The following is a 22905-nucleotide window of genomic DNA, read 5'->3' as shown; positions in this document are numbered from 1 at the left end:
AACTATCTAGCTGTCTGTCTATGCTTTTGTGATCTTCATGTTTATACCATGCCCAAGGGCTCAATACTTGAATGCCTGTGGCACCTCTGGATCTTCCATTTCAGGAAGAATGAACCTTGCAAAAAAAATCAAAACAAACAAACAAAAAAATGCAATACACTTTCATATTTCTTTTCAAAGGAATCCTCAAATGTCCTTACAATGCGTGCAAGAATTCTGGATCAGATGGGTCTTGTATGATAGATCTCTAGCTAGCAACCTAACCCGTAAGCGAGAACTATAGCAGAGCATAGAGTCCGACAATATTTGTGATGCCTGATAAAGAGAAGAGAGAATGTTGGTGATGAGGGGGAGGATGATCATCATGTGTCCGAGTCTTACTGAAAGGAGTGCTCAGGCCCTTTCCTCTGTGAAATCCCTGGCATTTGTAAAGAGCTTCTTCCCACAGTTACCAGCACAATCCAGTTTGCCACAAAGATGAGAAGGGATTTGCCAGCTTTATCTTTCCATCCCTCCTTCTTTTCCAGGTCCACACTGATGACTCAGAAAGCTTGGCCGGACCTACACATGAAATTTAAATGAGCAAATTAAAATAACAGTGCATCTTGCACAAGAACGGAAGATCATGCCTGGTGTCACAACCCAAAGTTGTGATTTTTGTTTTTGTGTGTGCTTTGGCACCACTGAATTATTTTCCCGCTAAATTGCAGCTTCTTTACACGGAGTTTTCTGCTGTAAAGAAGAACCCCGGTGCAAGGGAGAATTTCCCGCCAATTTGTAGCTTTCTTTGCATGGTGCATTTCTTTTGCATCTAAGAAATGCTCGGTGCAAAGAGTTCCCGCCATTTGTATTCTAATTCGAGCCCCATTATTGGCTTGTGTTAAATTATGCACACGTGGCAGCTAGCGATTGGCTTGCTAGCCATATAAGAGGCTTGGGTGGTTTCCGCCCAAGTTGGAGAACTCCGAGGAGAACCCCCGCAAGGGAGGACTCCACGAACACCAGGAGGAGGAGACTTCATGCTGTGTGAAGATCTCTAAGCACTGCGGAGCCTATCGGACCCAGCGCATTTAAAGCAGGCAACAGGGGTCTGATCAGCCTCTAGCCTCTCCCCGTCACCGAGCGCAATCCTCGACGTATCCCTCTCCCTGCGCGCACAAGGACCCACGGAGCCTAGCAAACTTCGTGTGAGTTTATTCAGAGCTCTTTGTCTCGAGTACTTTCTTCGGTTGGTGCAACGGGCTCGCGGTTTAGAGCCTCCAACCGGATGGGCTAGAAGAGTGTTCACGGGAAGGAACTCTAGTCCACCTCTTATCTTTTCTATCTGCAACTGTAACTCAAGCAAGTTTTCCTGCCTGCACCGCGACCATCTTTGGTGTAAGTAAACAATCTTTAAATCAACCACTACGCCTCTGTGACTAATTCTAGCCCGTGCGTGCCTTGCCGCCGCACAGTCTCCTCTGACCCCACATGCCCGGGCTGCTAGCCACAGCCCGCGTGCGCAAAGACGGGTCCGCATATTGCTCCCGGCCCGCACATGGTGACATGGATGGGATCGGGAGGCGGCTCGCACACCTGGGACCATGCAAAATAAACCAGTCCCAATTGATTTAATCTCCTGTGCTAGTTGCAAATGTAACCAATGTTTTATTATGCAAAATCATTCATAAATAACTGCATATCACTACGTGACTGTATCCTCCTTGTTGACACATCCTTCCTTAATTAAGGCATATTTCTCAGAACAGGCATTCAATATCTGTCTGAGGTTTTGCAAATGTCTCCATAGACCATCACTGGTACAAACTATTATGAGTTCTGCGCCATTGTTAAAACAACTACCCAAGACAGTGTCCTGTGATCAATGCCCTAAGCTATTCCATTCAGTCAATCAAAATCCATCCCATTTGACTGAAGCGTAACCTCCGAACTGATCAAAAGCTTGGAAAAACAAGTTTCACAACTAGACGACCCAAAACAGGATCCAGGCAGTTAGCAGTTGTAATGTGGTGGTCCCTCTCTACCTACTTTGTTTGGACTTTAATCGACCAACTATCAAGAAGGAATGCTTTGAAGCTATACAGTGAACAGTATAAGAATGAAACAGAGTTGCCAGGAAAGTGTGCAATCCAGGAGAGAAAGTGAAATCACTGCAGCATTGTAACCTGCACCCAGCTGATCACTCTGGGTGATGGATCCATGGCCAGTGAAGGCTGCAAAGACTGAATCGCTTCCTGCCTGCATTGGTGAGAGACACTCTTGCAGCTAAAATATACTAGGACTTTTGTGATAGCTCATTTACTGAATACTGGGAAGGAGTCTTTCTGTCATTTAGTTTTATAGCTTGTGTGTGGTATAGTTATTAAAGCCTCTCTGTCATTAATCAAATAAGGTGTTGTGTCAATCCAACTGAACTAGGTTTGAATCCTGCTTTTTCCTGCAACACCTGACTGGGAGCACTAACTCACATTAACAGACCTCAAAGCAGTCTCCTCTGGGTAATATCACTGTTCAGCTACTAAGTGGCTTGGGCTGGGCTTAAACTATCATCTAGAAGTGAAAGGCTTCACATTTTCTTCCCTGCTCTGTGAGGATCCCTGAGAGAGGAGACATAACTAACTTAAAATCTTTGCAGATGGGAACAAGACTGAGAGAAAAAACTGCACCTCCTGGTTGGGCTGAGGCAGAGTGCCCGAGGCAGAGGGAATAATGTCTTAACACAGACTCCAAAGAAGAGGGTTCAGAGGCCCGTGAACATGATTTATGAAAGAGAAGGTAGGATAAAGGGAAGAGAAAGGAGACGGGGAGAGAAGTGAGAAAGAAAGGGAAAAAAGGGTGTCTGTGAAGGATGAGTGAGACATTGATAAAAGATGAAGAATGTCGGGTAGAAAGGGGGGAAGCTGGAGATTTACTCAAACAAGTAAGAGCAGGAAAGTAGAGGAGGGAAAGGGAAGGTGAGAGAGCGAGGATGAGGGAAAGGGAAACGTGGGTTGGGACTGTGTTTAAATTAGGCTTGGGCTCCTCTCCAGGACTTAATGGTGATAGTTTAAACACAGCAGAGAACAGCAAAGCATGTTGATCCTCGGAAGCAGATTTCCACCCACAGACAAAAGCTCTTCTTGAATTGTAGTTCTTTGATGGCAGGGGAAACGCTATGAATCTGGATCTAAGAAGGCAGCTTTCCTTAAGCCCTCTCAGGGATAACTGTTCTCCTGGCATGGTTTAGTACCTGCCAAAGTGGTTGGGCTTAAAGCCCATTTTATGGAAATGGGAGGCCCCTCCCTAGCTTGCTCCTGCAGCCATATGGCTGAGAGCAGGTGAAACTTGGGAACATTCAAACCCCAAGCCTCCAGGCTCAGGCCTGCATGTAGGATGCCTGCCAAAAGCCTTTGGAAATATCTGAAGCCCCTGGTGGAGGATGTTTGCTGGTTGTAGGGCCAGTATGGTTCTGGACTGACTCAGGGATTTGGACTTCATTTGACTGGGAACATGAAACATTTCTTTAAAAATTGTAGTTCTTTGATGAAAGCAAGTGGGGGTGAGGATGATAAGAGATGCAGAATGAGGCAAGGTGTGACAGTGAAGGAAGAAGCCACTCCCATCATCTTTCCTAACCTACTTCATGCATGCCAGCCATTGAGAGAGTCCTTATCCTTTAGTATGACTGGTCCTATGGGACAATGTAAAGGTTGGAATGCATGGGCAGTGCAAGTTGCCAGTGGTTAATGACTCCTTCTTCTGCAAATTTCCTCAACTCTTTGGGTGACAGACACCTCCTTCAAAGGCCTGACCTTATTTGATCCTCCAGGCCTGACCTTATTTGATCTTGGAGTGAGGTGGGCATGCTAGAAGGGAAGGACAGATTACAGCAGGACCTGGACAGGTTACAGGCATGGGAAAATGAAAATAGGATGGAATTCAATACTGACAAGTGCAGCGTGCTGCACTTGGGCAGTAGGGACCAGCAGTATACCTATAGGCTGGGGAACTCCCTTCTCGAAAGCACGGTGGCAGAAAGAGATCATGGGCTGACAATTCAAGAACACGGTCAGTAGGGTTAACTGTACCTTGTCCTGCATCCACAGATGCATCACAAGCAGGGCCAAGGAGGTGATCCTTCCCCTCTATGCGACACTTGTCAGGCCGCAGTTGGAGTAGTGAGTCCAGTTCTGGGCGCCGCACTTCAGGAGGGATGTGGACAGCATTGAGAGGGTCCAAAGGAGGGCCACTCACATGATCTGGGGACAGCAGGGCAGACCCTATGAGGAGAGGCTACGGGACCTTAACCTGTTCAGCCTTCACAACAGAAGGCTGGGGGTAGACCTGGTGGCCATCCATAAACTTACTAGGGGGGACCAGTGGGGTTTGGGAGAGATCTTGCTCCCCCTGAGCGCCTCCTGGAGTAACAAGGAATAACAGCCATAAGTTGCTAGAAAGTAGGTTTAGACTAGACATTAGAAGGCACTACTTCACAGTCAGGGTGACTAGGATCTGGAACCAACTTCCAAGGGAAGTGGTGCTGGCTCCTACCCTGGGGGTCTTCAAGAGGAGGCTGGATAGTTACCTAGCTGGGGTCATTTGAGCCCAGTTTTCTCTCCTGCCCAGGGCAGGGGGTCGGACTAGAAGATCTACAAGGTCCCTTCCGACCCTACATCTATGAATCTATGAATATGAATCTATGAATGCCAGCACCTCACAGCTTTCTGGTATTTGCGGTACTGTTCAATTCACTGTCTTTTTTTTTTGTTTGCTGGGGGTGGTTTCTTGACCTTTGTGGAGTAAAGTATTTAGCAGAGGAGAACTGGCCTGTGGCTGCCACCCTCAGCATAGGGCCTAGGATATCAGTCTGTCCACTGACTTAAAAAAATAAAGGATCAGCCCCTGAATAAGCGCAGGTAGTGCTGAGCTATCTTTTCAGCCCAAGGTGCACTCCTTGCTGCTACTTGCCAGAAAACTTTCACTGGTACTAAGAGCCAGAAGAACTCAACTAAAATCCATTTAAGTCAGTGGAATGACTCCCCTTCATTTCAATGGGCTCTGGATCAGGGCTCTAGAAATTCAGGAAAAAAAGAGAACAATTAATATACAGGGGAGAAAAGAGGACATTCCTCCAAGTGTCACTTGTGAAGAGCAGTGCCTGCAGTGTCACAACGTCAGTTCTCTTAACGCTGTGTTTGGGTACAGGAAGAAGGTGCACATCAATATTATGGAGGACAGCACTTGCTGCAGTACAGAGCCCCTTATGCCATGAAGTGAGGGAGGAAGAACTAGGTCATTAAAGATTGCACATCTACAACCAACATGTCCCTGGAGCCATGATGAGGAGTTGGAGGACAGAGTATACCCCAGCTTGAGGGCAAATATTTCCAACCATGCCGTAGCATAGAGAGATCGGGGAGTACTTTACAGCTTGTTGCTCATTTGCTGAGTATCACCTCCTTTTCTATCTATGAATTACATGTGAGCTGGCTATGATGTTCTATAATTTCTTTACTATTCAAATAAGAATAAGGTAAGAAGAATGTCTTGCAATTGAAAGTTTGTCTAACTCCATCTCAACTATGCAGTTGATTCAATAAAAGGTATCACCCTAAGGCATCCTTACCTTTACCATTCAAATAATTCAGTGACTCACATCCAGAAAGTACTCTCAGTTCATGAGCAGCTTGTTGGGAATGCTGATGATCAAAATTCATCCTTAGTTAATTAGACTGCACATATGTGATATAAGAGACAAGCTTCTGGCACCAGGAATTTATTAAGATATTTAGGTTAAACATATTCAAACCTTGCTTCCCATCAGTTTAGTTTAAAACTGTCTCTTTTTTGCAAACAGAAACCTTGTTCATAGTTTATTCCTAGCAAGTAACCTCAAAAAGGGCAAGGACAGATACAAGAAAAATAATGTCCTTTACCAAGCCACAAGGAGGCTCCTGGACATTTTTTGACTTATTTGTCCAGCACTTTCATGTGGCAGACTTCCTTAGGCTCTATCTGGGTGTTGCATCCAGGTTATGATATACAGTGTTTCAGGCAGCATAGTTCCCCCTAATGTCATGCTTGAGCACTGGGAGACAGAACATGCCTGGAACATGCAGGATGTCCAACTCCAGCATCATCCCTCTAACAGTAGATTTCACATCACAATAACCTGAAATCAATTATACTGGGAGATAAAATATATTCAGGGCAGTGAAGGAAGTCCTTCCAGTTTTTTCTAATGCAGTGATGCTGTCTAGTGGCTAGGTTTAGAGCATAGCCTCTAGTGTGAATAATACTCGATAATTTATTATTAATCATAAGTTACATCACCTTAAACATAGTGTACAGAAGTAGCCATTCAGTCTTTGTCTGACAGAATAATACAAGTTATACAGGTAGAAAGGTGATACTTTTTTTTCAGATTAATGAATAGCTATCCAAATCTGTAAGTACTAGCTTTTTTCACACCTGAATTTATTAGCTTCAGTGCATGAGCGTATGCATACACACATGCACATATACATATCCTTGTATACGCTGGCAATGGGCCAAAACCTGTGCCACCAATTACATGTCTAAGTGGTCTTAGGTATCTAGTGTGATTCTATCACACCCTATTTGAGTCCTGAAAATCAATTCATGCAAACGTAATGCTCACTGATCTGTGTAATTTTGTCTTAGGGCTAAGATGATGCCCAATTAATATATTTGTCAGGGACTTGAGCAGAGCGGAATAGGATGATCTGTAGGTAAAAGAGGATCTTGCCCAATGCATAAGCTTGTTCAGGATTTCCCTGCACTGCAGATATGTGGGAAAGCATGAATCCAAATGCCAGTACCTTCAACTAATCTCCTCAGCAGAGGACCTGGAAAACTATAAAGTCTGCCTTGCTGCCTGCTCCAACAACCAGCCCTTCCTTCCTACAACCACATGTATAACCTATGTTAGTAACATTCCCATAACTGCTACTGCTTCAGTTAAAACATTGTCTTGCACTTTAATAACAATTCCCTAAATCTCACCCTGTGTGGTTTTACTAGGAACCTGCACAACCAACGCTTTAGCCAGCCATGTGGTTGGCTCCTAGTTTTTAGATACTGATTGTATGTGTTAAATCTTTGTATAGTTTTCTATATGGAGTATTGGATTCAGAAGGGCAATCTCTAAAGTTCAACTGTAGTTGAACTGGCACACATGTAAGACATATGTCAGAAATGTATGCATACTCATGTAGCTATCTTGGGGGGAGCTTACAAAATGTTGGCTAGAATGTCTGTGTTCTGCATCTTGAAAGCACCCAGGGAGACTCTTCATCACATAACTCAAAAGCAGAATAAATTTTTACCAAACATGGAAACTTCAGCTCTTTCCCATGTAAATAATGGACGTTTCCCACTTCCATTCAATTCCTCTGCTACAGGCACAGGATATAGGGCATTTTCCAGTGCCTTTTCCCTTGGCTAAAAACAGTTACAGCAGTTTCTCTAATATCCTGCCTATTATTCTGGAAATGCCACAGGATGTAACCAGGTAGCTGGCTCTCTTCTGGGGGCGAGAAGAGCTGGGGATGTGATTTGAAGTAGCTTCATCAGGGTTGGGATTGGCATATTAGGATCACCTCCTACACTGGCTGCAATGGCAGATACCTGGGCATCTGACTAAATAAGAAAGGTAGTGTTAGAGTGATGTTGTAGCTGTGCTTGCCTTTCTCCTCGGATCTGAAGACGAATGCTTTGCATTCAAAAGCTTGTCTAACGCTATTCCAGCTATACAGTTGGTTCAATAAATCATATCACACCCCAAAATCGGTGTCTCTAAATAAGCAAGGTAAATTTTCCCCAATGCTTGAAGAAGGGTGCTCATGCCCAAAAGCCTGCAAAAACCATTTTTTCCAGCTATTTAGTTGGTCTAATAAAAGATATCACAGCTCCCCAAAGAACCTTGCCTGCCCTTTTCCCCACATATTCACTCCTGACTACTCACTCAATCAGTCTGGTCATTCCACTTAAAATAACAATCTCACCTGCATGCCAACCGATATTAACTAGCTCCAATAGATCGTGCATGGACAGAGTCTACAGCAATCATAAGTTCATCACAGACAGACAGATGTGGGGCACACAACAGATATATGCAGAATTGCCACAAGTGCTATATTCAGATAGACAAGACTGGCAGTCCAGAGGGAATCTTTTAGCCCAGGTCATAAAGCCCACACCCCTGGCTGCAGGTACTTACAGACACCAGCTCCTGGACTGCACTGCAGACTTACGAAGTTTGGTCTTGCACGTGTTCTGGCTGGGTTCTTTGTGGCACACGCCACCTCCTTCGTCCACCGCTCCCTGGGCTCATGGGGGATTGAACTTGATGAAGATCCGGGGCTCTAAGGAGCCTGTAACCCCCTTGGGAGCTGTAGCTGGTCACTTGATGCCTTAATCTCACTCCCATTACAAAAGAGACTCTTGTCTTTTGCCCCGTTCCCTTCTAATCTTCTGAGTAAGCCTTGTGTGTTTATAGAGGTGGTTGGAGGAGGGGGAGGCAGGGCTGGCTGCCTGGCGGGCTGCTGCTGCTAACTCCTGGCACAAGAGGAGAGGCATTTCCCTCTTAATTCTTTCCTGTTTGGTTCCTTTTTGTTCGTCACGGTTTCTCAAAAACCCTGGAGATTAATCACAGAAGGAATTTTCCACAAATGCCATAAAACGTCTCTCCCTCGGGACCCTCAAGGCTTCTGCTCTCCTGGTTCCATCACACAACTGCTCATTCAGGGTTGTCTTCAGTGGCTTCTCATTCCCCTTCCCTTCATCCATGTTCCTTCTCAACCCACTCCCTGCTTCATCTCACCCTCTGCCCCTGGCTGACCCAGTTTGCTCAACGATCTACTGTCACCATGCCGGTAATGTCCAATCTACCATTTAGCCCCCATCTCTTCCTCTTTGTTTAGTCTTTCTTCTCCATCTTGCCCCTCCAACAGCTCTTTCCACCATTACCTTGAACTCTCTGTGGTACAGTGAACATCTCACCCTTGTTCCCAAAGCTCTCCACTCTCCCTGTCTTCTTTATCCCCCTTAATAACTGCTCCTGGCCTCCTCTCCCCAGTTTGCAGTCCCAGTGGCACTCTCAGCTCCTTGTGTCCTTTCCCACACCTTAAAATATAGCACACTGATGCCATATCTGGCTGGCCCTGCTGCTTCTGTAACATCTCTAAATGCTGTCTTTATCCCAACCACTCATTTCTTCATCCATTCCTGAGTCAGCTCAAACTTTGTCCAGTGCAATCGTTTCCTCTCTGCTCATCCTAGAGCTTATCTTGCTTGTCCCCTTTCTCCCTCTGGTGTAAGCAAAATTCTGGAGCTAAAATTATCTTTCAGTTTGAATGTGATCACGCACAAGTCCTTGTCCTGTGTGCCCTCTTGCCTTCCATAGCAAATTCAAGCTTTCCACCTGCACTTTCAAAATCTTGCACAGCTTCTCCCCTGCTGGCATCTCACCTCACCTTCCCACCTGCCCTCTGCCTGGTGATTTTCTGGGGCTTTCTCCTTGTTTCTAAGCTGTCTTTTATGTATGAGTTCACCTCCCTCTCTTTCCTCAAGCCTGTCTAAAAAACACTTCTTTTGCTTGAAACCTTTCTACAGGGGTCCCCCCTTGACATCCCTATCGACCCTTGTGAGCTTGTCCCATCATACACATCTCTTACTATTTCTACAGCATTTGAATTGCTATCTGTGCCTGAAATGTGCTGTCTCAGACTGATTTAGGTGGCAAGCTCTCAAGTAGAAGGATCATGTTTCCTTAGATGCAGGGCCCTGCACATCCCATAGTCACTGAGTAGATCTCTGTGGTACTGTGCCCCGATCTCTTTTTGTGGCTGTACCTATGGGGAAAGGACTATTGGGGTGCATATGTCTTAGTGGTATCTGTTAGCCATGTACCTTTAGAAGTTTTTTCTAGGTTGGACATTAGAAAGAACTTCTTCATGGTTAGGGTTGCCAGAATCTAGACTGGTCTTCCAAGGGAGGTGTTGCTTTCCCCTACCTTAGGGGTCTTTAAGAGGAGGCTAAACAAGCACCTAGCTGGGGTCGTCTAACCCCAGTGCTCTTTCCTGCCGAGGGCAGGGGGTCAGACTCGATGACCTACTGAGGTCTGTTCCTACCCTAACATCTATGAATCTATGTAATAAAGTTCCCTCAGTAAGGGAGTCATCATCATTTCCTCCCTGTGTGAAAAAACAAACGGCATGTCAAGGAAGGAAAGCTGGACTGTCTCAAGGAAGGGAGACTGATGGTGCCTGTGATAACAAGGGCCTGGAATTGATAGTCCATGAGGTCCCCTCCTGTCTGATGTTCCCTCTGTGCAATGGGCAGCAGGGGAGAAAATCCACGCTCAGACAGAAATGCCTCTGAAAACTGGCCAGTGTGGCATCAATGTTGTTCTCTCAGGAAAGGGTTTATGAACAAAAGAAAATTCCAAGCTCCAGAAGCACTGTGGTTTCATGAACAGGGAACTGACCCAGATCTTTAAATGTATGTCTGCTCGAGCTTAAAGAATGGGGCCCGACCTTTTTGGCAAGTGTGCCACAGCTTAAGCCCCACATCCTCCCAAGGGCCACTCCAATCTCCTTCCCCTGTTCAAATCGCTGCTCTGCTTTCTTCTCCCTGTCCTGTGCTCCCTGCCCAATCTGCTGCTCTGCTTTCTGCTCTCTGTTGTGTCCTCCACTGTGCTCCCTACTTCCTCCCTAATCGGCTGTATGCCACAAGGAGAGATGGCTTGTGCCACTAATGGCACAGGTGCCACAGGTTGCCCACCCCTGAACTAAAGGACTATTCCTCTAATGGGCAGAGGTAGTATATTCATAAAACCCTTATGGAGCCTGGCAGCTAGAAGGAGGTCAGTGACACAATCTTTTAACAAGGATTTTGTGTGCAGTCATGAAAGGGCCCCTGTCTTTATATTTGCCAGTAGAGAGGAAACCAAGCTTCAAAATAAAATCTTCATGGAAAAATAGCTGTCTGTGATAACTCATTTCCCTGTGTGCAATTCTCACAGCCCGTTCCCAGAGGGTCCTGAGAGGCCTCTCCTGATTTCTTCTGTAGTTTAATATCAGTCTTGAGGGTAAATATGGAAGGTGACAGGACATTGATTGTTCTTTATGAGACTTCATTGTTTGGGTGGGTGACTACACTCAAAGGGGGGAGGGGGGCTTCATTGTTTCAAAGCATCCTGTCCGTTTTGGGACTGCATCATGTCCCTCCTTGTAAAAACCAGGGAAAGGCAGTGTTGTGGGTAAAGTACCAGGCAGGACCCCAAGACATCTGTGGTCAGTTCTGAGCTCTGCCATAAACTCCATGAGGTGTCCGCCAACTTCTTAACCTCTTTGTTATCAAATTCATCCTGCGTAATGGGGATAACAACCCTTCCTTTTTCCTACATCAAGGCTGTGTTGATTGTAAGTATCTGGGACCAGCACTCTCCTGGTATGGGTTTGTACAGCACCTACCGCAAGTTGGCTCCAATCCTGGGTGAGGTCTCTGGGTGTCAGAATAATTAGTAGGTGTTTAGAAGGGCCCAGAAAAGGGAGGGAGAGGGGGAAAGGAAGGGGGAGTGGGAGAGGAAGAGGCAGAGGGAAGGGAAGGGAAGGGAAGGGAAGGGAAGGGAGCAAATAATAATAATAATTGTCTGGAGTTATTATGACAAGCAGCCTGTCTGGGTGGATTGGCCATCAGGGGTGCATCAGGCAGGCCAAGCTACAAGTCCAACAGTGTTCTGCAGACAACTCAATAGGCCTGATGCAGAGTGCTAGCTGTCTTGTTCCTGGACAGTTAGTCCTTGATTCCTGGCTTCTTTCTTAACTGTATGACTCTGGATTCAAGTCTCAGCTTTTACTGCTGGGTCTCACTTCCCAGGTCCTGGTAGTATACAAATACTAAAATGGCTTTTTGAAAAGCCCACTCAGCTGTTTCAGTGCTTTTTTAAATAAAATGCTAGGAATCAATGGCATCTCCATGCAACTTCCACCTTCATAGATAACTGTATGTCAGGGGTCAGCAATCTCTGGCACATGTGCCAGAACATGGCATGCAAGGCCATTTTGCTTGGCGTGCCACTGCCAGACTGAACTCTGAGCAGCTGTTGCCAACCACGAAGCCCAGGCTGCTCACTGCAGGCAGCTGGGAGGCTGCAAGCAGGCTGGGCTCCATGGCAGGTAGCAGTTGCCCAGAGCCCAGTCTGGCTGCAGCTGGCAAGCTGCACCAGGTGCCGGAGCCCCAGCACTAGTTCTGTGCCAGTGGCAACTGCACTCACACCTTGGGGTGCAGGATGGGGAAGGGGCTGGGGCAGTGCAATCTCAGCCCCTCGCCTGCTGTTCACCTGGAGGTGCACATGCAGCCACCACCAGCAAAGAGGATTGGGTGCTTCGCAGCTCACCCTGGCTCACCAAGTTGAGGTATGGGTCAGGGTTGGGGTGTTTTTGATACTCTGGCCAAAAGCATTGCTGCCCCCTGCTCTACACCAACAAACTAAAGGTCCTTATATGTGATCCTACAATAACAAACCTGTGAGTGTAGCCCCTGCTCCCATCAGCCACTCCATGAATGGGTGTGTGAAACTGTACTTAAAAGAGACCCTGCTGTAACAAAGCAGTGTACTAAACCTCAGGGTAAGTGAGGAAAGTAACACTGACATGAAATAACAACTGTTGTTCCAATCCATCGCGTGCCTCATGTCCAAGGATCCTAGTTTTTGCTGATAGCCCACCCCCCCCCCCCCCCCTCCAATTTTCAGATTAAAAAAACGAACCCCAAATCCACATTTTTTCCATGATCCAAATGAAACATCACTGGTGTTTCATTTGGATCACAGAAAAATTGTGGATTCGGGGTTCGTTTTTTAATCCAAAAATTGGGGATTTTTTTAATCAGAGAAAACCACCAGTATCCCTGCTCATGTCTGAGGGCAGGACAGCAGCTTGGGCTGTGCAGAACACCTGTCACTAGAGGGCTTCAAAGCAGCAGCTACTCCAGCAGCTGCAGCAAACTTAGCCTTGCTGGGAGTCAGGGGGGCATCTGCTGAGCTGAGGGTCAGCCCCAAGCCGTGACAGCTTCAGAGGGATCTGCCATCAGGGAGGACAAGGACAGCTTCACCCAGTGTTGTGAACCCACAGCACCAAGCTGGCATGCCCAGCAGGTTATCTAGGAGTGAGCCAGCCTTAAGAAAATGGTGTGGGCAACCCAAGCCACTTGAGTAACCTCGCAAATCCAAGTATCTGAGTTGCTACCTTTTTAGCCCCCCGCTTGCCAGCCAGCTTTGGGCAAGAGTGTGGGGGATGTGAACCCACACACAGTGCTGAGGGCACTGCAGGGACTTTAACAAGGAGGCATAGAACAAATGTGAGGAATCTGTGTCTCTTATGAAATAGTGAGTTGTCATCCAAGGGACTTCACTGCCCCCATCTGTGTGGAATTTAGCCTGCAGCTCATGGCTCTGAGCTGCTGTGAGGACAGCATAAAAATATGTGGAATTTGGTATCAAAGTAAATAACACAGGAGCTACCATGCTGACTATATTATTCAGTTCCCTCCTTGCATCCTCAGCTGGCCTCAGAACTTGCAGCCACTGTTGGTCCGGAAGAAAACACTTGACTAAAATCTTACTTTGCAAAATAATGGCTTTTGCTGCTGATAGGAAGCCTGAGATGGCTTTTTTTTGGCTGTTGAGCAAGAATCATCCTTTATAAAGGCCTCAGCAGGTCAGTCTCATTGTCTCATACTGAGCCATGGGGGAAAGGAGATGACTTCCTTACAGCAGGACAGCACTGAGATAAGGACCCAGGTGTATCTGGACTCCCTGTGATTCCTTGGTCCACAGCTCTTCTAGGGAAAGGGAAGTTTTTGGCTTAAGAACCTGCCACTGCACAAACATGTTTCTCACCAATACTGATCCACCTAGATCAGGAAACGGAGCGGAGTCCAGATCCCACTGATGCTGCATCTGAATTGTCAAGGTAGCAGGGAGACTTTTGTGTGCTTTTATCTTGGAATCAGACATACACATTTTTTTCAATGGGGTAACATTGTGTTTTTGACTGATCTCTTGATTTCTTCAAATCAATCAAGAAATAGGAACCTACAAACTGCTGTGGGAGGTTACACAACAAAGGAAGCTGCAGTGGTTTGGACACATCACCCTCTTGTGGTAGACATCATAGCACAGCCACTGGCAAGGATATTGGAGAACTCATGGTGCTTTGGGGAAGTACCTGAAGATTGGAAGAAGGCCAATGTGGTGCCCATCTTCAAGGAAGGGAGGAAAGAAGCCCTGGGAAACTACAAGCCAATCAGTTTGACTTCAATCCCTGAGAAGATTTTGGAAAAAAATATCAAAGTAACCATTCTTGACAGGCTAACAGAAGGCATTCTGAGGGACAGCCAGAAGGGGTTTGTTGTGGGTAGATCTTACCTAACCAACCTCATGTCCTTCTATGACCAGGTGACATATGACCTGGACAAAAGGGAAGAGGTTGATATCTTTGGACTTTAAAAAAGCCTTTGACTTGGTGTCCCATGATGTCCTCATGGAAAAATTGAGAAACTGTGGCCTTGGCTACTTCTCAGTCCAATGGCTGGAGAACTGGCTCCAAGGTTGGACCCAGAGAGTGGTAGATGATGGGACTGAATCAACATGGCAATCAGTGACTAGTGGTGTCCCTCAAGGCTCTGTTCTCAGACCTGTACTCTTTAATGTCTTCATAAACGATCTGGACACTGGTGTCAGAAGCGGACTGGCTAAGTTCGCGGATGACAGCAAACTTTGGGGAAGAGTGTCCACACTTGAGGACAGGCTGGTGATCCAGGCCAACCTCAATAAGCTTGCAAAGTGGGCGGATGAAAACCTGATAGCATTCAATATGGAGAAATGCAAGGTGCTCCACCTCAAGAAAAGAAAACCACGTCACACTTATAGGCTCGGCAGTGCTACGCTCACTAGCAACATAACCGAAAGAGACTTGGGGGTCATGATTGACCACAAGATGAACATGAGCCACCAGTACAATACTGCAGCTGGCAAAGCAAATAAAACTCTGGCTTGCATCTACCGATGCATCTCAAGCAAAACCTAGGATGTCATTCTCCCGCTGTACTCGGCCTTGGTGAGGCTGCACCTGGAGTACTGCATCCAATTGTGGGCTCCACAATTTAGGAAGGACATGGAGAAGATTGAAAGAGTCCAGAGGAAAGCCACATGCATGATCAGAGGGCAGGAGAACAGGCCTTATGAAGAGAGGCTGCGAACTATGAGACTTGTCAGCCTGGAGAACCGCAGGGTCAGGGGTGACTTGGTGGCAGCCTATAAGTACATAAGTGGTGTGCATCAGGATCTGGAGGAACGCCTGTTCACCAGAATGCCCCAAGGGACGACAAGGTCCAATGGTCCCAAACTCCTGCAAGACTGTTTTAGGCTGGACATAAGGAGAACCTTTTGTACTGTCCAAGCCCCCAAGGCCTGGAACAGACTTCCCCTAGAGGTGGTGCAAGCACCTACTCTGGACACTTTCAAGAAACATTTGGACATTTACCTTGTTAGGATCCTTTGAGCCCAGCTGACTTCCTACTCCTTGGGCAGGGGGCTGGAACCGATGCTGTTACAAGTTTGCTTCCAGCCCTAATGTCTATGAAATCTATGAAATCGCAAGAAGGCTGGACAGCCCTTGCCAACACCATAATGCAGGGCACAGTGGAGGGAAAAATAAAAAGAGGTAGACCCGAGAAAAGCTGGGGAACCAGTATTAAAGACAGGACAGGGCTTCAACTAATGAAGTGCACAAAGCTTGCCAAACACAGGGCAGAGAGGAGGAGAGTTGTTACAACATCTAAGGTGCTCCAATGGTCGCAACAGCCTTGGGACTGACCTGACCTGACCTGACATTGTGTTCAAGCTGGGTTTACTATTGGGATCAGAGCTAACAAGGACCATTTTAAAAAAGGATACAGATGCTGGATTGGGCTTTATCAAAACTCCCAGACTGCTCCCTGTTCGTGAGCTTCATGGAAAGCCCTGAGCTCAAGTCACTTTCAGTGGAGTTTCTCAGAGAGGGGCTGGGCAACAGGACCTGGTTTATGATTCCCCCACCAACTCTCACAGTACTTATGAGTTCTGTGTTATAATCTTTTGCTGCATTTGTTTTCCCAGTCTAGGAAGTGGGGGGAGCTATCTGCTTTAGCAGAGAAGACAGAGGTCTGATTTTTCCCCTGATCTTCTTTTCTCTTGCTTTAGCTGTCATCTGAACTTTTTCCTGGCAGTTCCCATGGCTCCACTCTCATCCATTCCCCCTAGAAATGTTGTCTTGAGTTTCAGGTTTGCACAAAGGTAAGACGGGAAGGACTGAACTTGTGATTGAGATGGGAGATGGGGACTCAGGGGTCCTGAGTTCAGTTCATGTCTCCATCTTAGACTCCTTGGGCAACCCAAGGCAAGTGAGTTTTTTTTATTCCCAATCTGTAAAAAGGGCCTAATAATCCCCTTTACAGGGTGTTTAAGGCCAAGAGAAGCCATTACTTCAGTAGGCTGCACCATCTCCCAAACTACTAGATTGATTGGCTCTGAACGTCCTGACCTCCATTGTACTACAGGCCATTCTGCTCACTCAGGTCCCTCTGTATGGAGACCAGCAGCTTGTGTCATACTTCCAGCAAAAGCAGAACCTTTGTCCTCTCTCTCAGGGCTTGTCTGGATCCAGGAAAATGTCTGGAATGCTAAATTGTCATCTACTTGCTAAATATAGTCATCTACACTGATTCTGTACGTGGACACTGGAAGTATAAAGAGCAGGGTTTGCACCCTGGGCAAACCCTGCCAGGGGGAGAGGCAGAGGAAAAGGGGGAGAAGGTGCTGTTGAATGCTGGAGGGGTTTCAGGGGTGGGAATATTACCTATGCTGAGGACTTAAAAACAATCCTCAGCTGCTGTTTCCACAGTGTGGTCTGCCCTTTCCCAATGTCATTCTTACAGCAGCAGTGCAGTGTTGGTGCACCTGGCTGTTGCTTCAAGCAGCAAGCCATGGGGCTACTTCTCCTGTCAGGCACAGACCCCACAGGGTGGGGGATGATTCTGGTGCCCCCACTAAGTTGGCACCCAGGGCTGGTGCCCCATTCACTCTCACCAAGTTACGCTACTGGTGGACACTCATTCCATGCAGAGAGTGTCCTTGTGCAGGTTAGCTCCGTCCACTTGGGAACAAGAGAACTCATGTGGCATAGCTGCCTGGCTCAAAATTCACACCTAGCAATAACTTCCCTATGTGGACAAGCTCTCCTTCTCTTTGTGTGCTTCTTTCCAAGTCCCATACTTTCTGTTTATCACCCTTGTTTCCTCAACTGTTTTCCTTCGGGAGCTAAGACCCATGTGAAAAGGCAGTGACTGGAACAGCATTCTTTACAGATCACTGAGAATGCAGGGTCAGATCCTTCTTCTATAACAGGGGTCAGCAACCCCCAGCATGTGTGCTGAGCATGGCACACAAAGCCATTTTGCTCGGCACACCACCGCCAGCCTGGGCTCTAAGCAGCTGCTGCTAGCCATGGAGCCCAGGCTGCTCCCAGCAGGAGGCTGCGAGGCTGCAAGCCCTGCTGCAAGCAGACTGGGCTCTGTGGGCTGGCTGCAGCCAGGAGGCTGCAAACAGCTGCTCCGGGCTCCGGCATGTTGGTACTCCGGCACCTTCCAAGGTAGACATTGTGGGGTTTTTGCCACTCAAGCCAAAAAACATTGCCTGCTCCTGTTCTATAACATGCCATCATCTTAGCCTTAAGACTAAACCACAAAAAAGAGCAGGAGGAGGACCGACCAACCTCCTGCATTCATTATTTTTCATGGATTGAAGTGGGGTGAAATAGGATCACACTTGGACACCTAAGTCCTCTTAGATGCCTAAGAGGTAGAAAAGGATCTGGCCCTTAGGCACCTAAGTCCATGTAGGCATAGTAAGTTGAACAGGCTCTGTCTCATAGTTATCAGAGAGGAAAGGGTTACAGCAACAAAAGCTTAGGCCTGTGTTATCTCACCTACAGCTTAGCATTTCCCTCAAGATTAGGTAGCTCCCAGTTATCTTAGCTGCCCTTATGCTTTTGGGAACCATAATACAACCTCTTCCTCTGTACGCCCTCCTCCAACTCTCCCAGCCTCAAAGAAGTGGGTTTTAATAGCTGCCATTTTCACTAAGGGCACCCTGTTCTGAGTGCCCCCGCCCTCAACCTTAGGTTTACAAGCTGGCTGATGGGGATAAGCCTACAAAGGAACTGACACCTTTGTTGCTCAGTATCAGTGATTGGGGCTAACTCTACCCATTGTCTGTCTTCCTGCAAACCAGCCAGGACTGAATTAACTCTCTGTACCCAGTCTGCAAAGAAACAGAGGCCCATATTGTCTGGCTAAAACAATAACACACTGGCATCTCCCACCTTCTGCTTGGCTAAGGCATCTCCTCCAGAAAGGCATCAAGGCAAACTTACCGCTTCCTTTCCTTCATTGTCTTTCTTTCCTATTCAAACTGTGAGCTCTGGGGCCAGGACTGTCTCTGATGATGTATTTGTACAGTGTCTAGCCCAGTTTCCCTCACTGGGATTTCTAGCTGCTGCTGCAGAAAAGCTTCAGGCCCACTGGACAAACCCAGGGTAAAAGATATTCTTCTAGACATGGGGCATTATGGTACACTGGATGCGTCTACACGAGCCGCCCACTGCGCAGTTGTTACTGTGCAGTCATTTAGTACTGGCATAACCAAGTATTCAATGATTATGCAGTAACTGGCGTTTCTGCACAGTAGTGTCGTGTCACGGTTTATGTCCGGCGATGCTACTGTGCAGTAGAAACAAGCTACTGCACAGTAAGCATCTCATATAAACATGCCCACTGAGACCAAAGCTATTCTGCCTCTGCAAGTGCTAGAGCAGCACTGAGAAGAGCATCCCACCCATGTGAGCCTACCCAGTCCAGGCCAAAGCCTGGAAGTTAGACTGTGTAGCCAGTCAGAAGGGTCACGAGTACCTGGGGAAACTTAATATGTGCAGAGCAGTGCTGCATAGGCCATGTCTGAATTCTTTTCTTGGTGGTCCTCCTGGCCTCACTACAGAGGCAATGCAGACAGGCATTAAGTGATCTGCCTGAGGTCATACAGGAGCCTGTGGCAGAGCTGGATAACCAAATCTTAATCCTTTACAATGCAAATCTGTGCCTTGATCAGAAATACTACCTTCCTCTTCTCCTGCTGTGTTTGTATGTGAAGTTGAAGGCCAAACAAGCGTTTTAGGGGAGCTTGGGAGCAGGAGAACCACAGGCTTGGGCACTGAGATAGGTTCAGACAGAGGTTACAGAGAAGGAATGTGGGAGACAGTGCAGCTTCTCCATTGCTAAAAGCAGAGGGGAGCTCCTCCTTTTTTTTTAGACCAGCCCCTGCTGCTCCCCCTCTTCTTTTAGTCTGCTTCAGTCTTTGTGTTCACACTGTCCCCTGCAAAATAACAGCAGGGCTCCAAGCAGGAGAACTCAGTTCCCTCCCCTGGAGCTGCTGTGCAGTTGCTGAGCTGGCAGAAAGCATTGGCTCACTGGTAGGTCTCTTTTCAGTGCCAGGGCCCAGGCAGTTTCAGGCCAACATCTGCATTATTCATGTGGCACTTGTGTCCCAACTACGCCGCCTCCTGTTCTTCCTGCAGCTCCACTGGGATTGAGCTTTTGCTGTTGGACAGTCTCTGTGCCTCATACCAGATCAGCTCTTTCATCTGGATACACTGAAGGGGGCTGCAGCTGTTTTTTTTATTGTTCTGGCAAAAGCGGCTTCCTTATGACTGCCTCCACTCCAGCCTCCCATTTCTGCTGAAATCTGAGATCCCAGATCCAGAGATCCCAAAGGAATTCCCACTAAAAATGTTCCAGCCAGTTGTGCAAACATTCCACACAGCTGGCTGAGGCAGGGAGGGAGGGGGAGTGAGTGGGCGGCAGGAGCCTGGATTTCCAACTTCTTGTTTTCATTCTCTTATTTTCATGGCAGTAACATCCTGTCTGGGTTGGCTGATTCTGGGGTGGAGACCAGCTCCTAGCCTAGGTCCCTCAGCTTAAGGATCCCTTCCCCAGGGTTTCTGCTTCTTGTCTAGGTCCTGCCAAGCCTGAGGTGGAAGGATGAGGCTGAGCCAGGAATGGTAGGATCCATTCTGAAAAGTCAGAGCTGGGCTGGATGATGGTGCCCTGGAGCTGCATGGTCTGGCTGGTGCTGGGCAGTACATCCTGGCTCAGACAGCTGCTGTTGCTACCAAGGGCAGAATTGCACCTTGTTTACAACAAATGCTGGATTCTGGGTCACTCTGCAATTATGCGGTGCCTGGGGGCAGGGGAGTATGTACATATGCATCAGTAGGGTGCATGGGAAGGGGAAGAGAGAGAGAGGTAGAGCCTGAGAGTCAGCGTGGATATTATTGTCTTAAGGTCTGCAATCCAGGATGCAAGGAACTGAACTAAAAAGAAAACTGAGGTCTCTTCTTTTTGTCTGAGGTTCCTCTAGTTGCCTCGTGTATATATGTCACTAGAATGCCATAGGTGACCCCCCAGCCTGTCCTGTGGGGAAGTCAGTCCACACTGCTCAGGCCCCAGGTGCACCCTGTTGTCAGAGAAGGAAGAGCTGTACCTGGAGCTTAGGTATGAGCCTGGTGATGCTGCCCACAAGAGAAGGATTGTGGCCTGTTCCTATGTCCTGCTTGACCTTTGCTAGTATGGTAGAAGAGATTGGAGGGGAGGAGAGGGAACGAGGTGTCAGTGCAAGGAGCAGGAAAGTGGACGTGGGAGTTTTAGTAAGAAAACGATTGGACACAGCAGGCCTGGGCAAAGCTGCCAAGAAAAAGACAAATAAGGAGCCATACTGTCAGCGGAGGCTTGGTTCTAACTGCTTCAGATGGGCTACAGTATGAGACTACTCAAAGGCAGTGGCTGAGGGACGAAGACCAGGATTCAAAGCCTAGGAGTGTTCATATGAGACCTGGCAATTTTTGCCCTTTGCTGCTGGTTCCTAACTGTTCCTTCAACTTCACACTTGGAGGCGGGGCACAAAGGCAACTAGCTCCAGCATCTTTCTCTAAGAACAGAATATCTGGAGAGGTCAATTTTTTCACCCTCCCTGCCCTGTCTGTTTTAGTTGCTTCCTCCCCCTCAGCCTTCTCTTTCTTCTTGCACTTGGTGGGTTCTTGGAAGAGTTCTCCCTTCCAGTCCTGAGATCCCTCAGTGGTTATGAGACCAGCCTTGGGAGTTAATAATTACATGGAGCAATGAGTTAATGTGTTGCTTTGCGAAGCTAAGGATACTTTCCCCGCCTCCCTGATGCTTCTTGGAGGTAGCAAAGGTTAGGGCCACGGTGTCGCAAAAGAGGAGACAGGCAGGACTTTGGGCCTCAGGGCAAAAGGGAGGCCTCCACTTTCCATGCCCCTCCTGTTGACCTGTTATTTGTTCCCAGAGGCCTGCATGGATCCTGAAGGTGTAGTGGAACGACTGACCCACACCTGTGGATGACATGGACTCCTGTGAGTGGCTCTACTGTAAGATACCCTCAGTCACCGCATTACGTCACCAGCTGTGCTTCGCCATGGATGCAGGGACCACTGTGTACAATCTATCTGCTTTTGATTACCCATCTGGAGCTAAAGCAAGGGAAGGGACAGCAGAGACCTGGAATGTCGGTGTTCTCATGTGTGAATGTCCTGTCGGGGCATCACAGGATGGAGAGGGGCCCTCGGCTGTAGGAAGGTAGGAAGAAGTTGGTTAAGACCTAAGATGTAAGGGTTTTGAACTGCATCAGGGAAGGGCATGGTGCTTTGGTTTGGTCTGAGGTGGAGCTGAGGGGTGAAAAAGGGTAAGGGACTGATGGTCAGCATTCATTGCAGGGGCTGGGGCAGTGCTTGAGGAAGGGAAAGGTCATGCACTGATAGTCTAGCTTCTCAAAATCTTAATCCTAGTGCTTCCTTTTTCAGTGATCCTGACAGACAGCTGGCACTGTAATTCAGCTGCTTTGTCTCTGTTTTCTGTACGTTACTGCATCTTTAAATTCCAGATTTTCCCACTGAGAGGATGAAGTCCTTTTCAGTGGTGGGAGGGATGTGCTGGAGTCAGGGAAATGGGGGTGGGCAATGGGGAAAGAAGTTGCAGTTGTTGGTGCCAATTTAAATCCCAGCCATACATTGTTATGACCCCCAGCTGGGCTGCTTGGCGTTCTGCTTGTCCAAAACTGCTTCTCCTGTTCCAACAGCAGAATAAAGGGCATATCAACTCCTGCAGATCTCAGCTCTAGGGGCAAGTCTTTTTGTTAAGTCCAGCAGTGCAAACCCCAAGCCTTCAGACATTATGAATCAGGACCTCTCAAATCAGGGGACTGGCTTAAAATCATGAAACTCTTTTTTAAAGATAAAAATAAACTTCCTTTCCTTTCCATTCTGTTCCATTTTGCCTTCTTGTCTCCTTGTCTCTAAGCTCTTGGTGTGCATTAACTTCACCTTCTTAAGCTTTTCTTTGCAATCATGGGGGTTAGAAACTTGAATCTTATTTATTTATTTTTTTTTAAATTGAAGTCCCCTGCAGTCACTTGATTCCAACCGCTGGAGCTTTTTGAGAAACAGCCACTTTCACAAGTCTTGCATTAGACTGATAGAATTGACCACCGTGCCTGCCTTCCCCTGAGAAATCCATGTGCTGGCCTCTAGCTCCACACGTCTGTTTCCATATGCCTATTTGCAGGGGTTTGGAAGACGGTCTTGTGACTCAGCATTGGGCTAAGATTCAGGAGAGCTGAGATAAATTCCTGGCTCTGCCACAGTCTCTGTGTGTGACCTTGAGTACATTACGAAATCTTTGTGCCTCAGTTCCCCATCTCTAAAATGAGGGTGCTTGCAAGCTTTCCTTTTTCAG

General features: G+C 47.4%; 2 protein-coding genes across 7 annotated transcripts in view; one reads left to right on the top strand and one right to left on the bottom strand.

Annotated features, from left to right (window-relative positions):
* The window catches only part of LOC102386369 (bestrophin-1), a 43738-nt gene that overhangs the window by 19620 nt on the left and 1213 nt on the right, over positions 1–22905 (bottom strand). The window lies entirely within an intron of this gene.
* The window catches only part of RAB3IL1 (RAB3A interacting protein like 1), a 32524-nt gene continuing 30938 nt past the window's right edge, over positions 21320–22905 (top strand). The window contains exon 1 of one of the 3 annotated variants that reach the window (XM_025215105.1): positions 21320–21750. In XM_025215105.1, the coding sequence (XP_025070890.1) occupies positions 21518–21750 (233 nt within the window). In that variant the 5' untranslated portion in view covers positions 21320–21517. The remainder of the gene's footprint in view (positions 21751–22905) is intronic. The other 2 variants (XM_025215102.1, XM_025215103.1) reach the window with 2 other exon arrangements.

This window comes from Alligator sinensis, unplaced genomic scaffold (genome assembly GCF_000455745.1).
Source record: "Alligator sinensis unplaced genomic scaffold, ASM45574v1 scaffold973_1, whole genome shotgun sequence".
Classification (NCBI taxonomy): Eukaryota; Metazoa; Chordata; order Crocodylia; family Alligatoridae; genus Alligator; species Alligator sinensis.
This window is presented reverse-complemented; position numbering and strand designations above follow the sequence as displayed.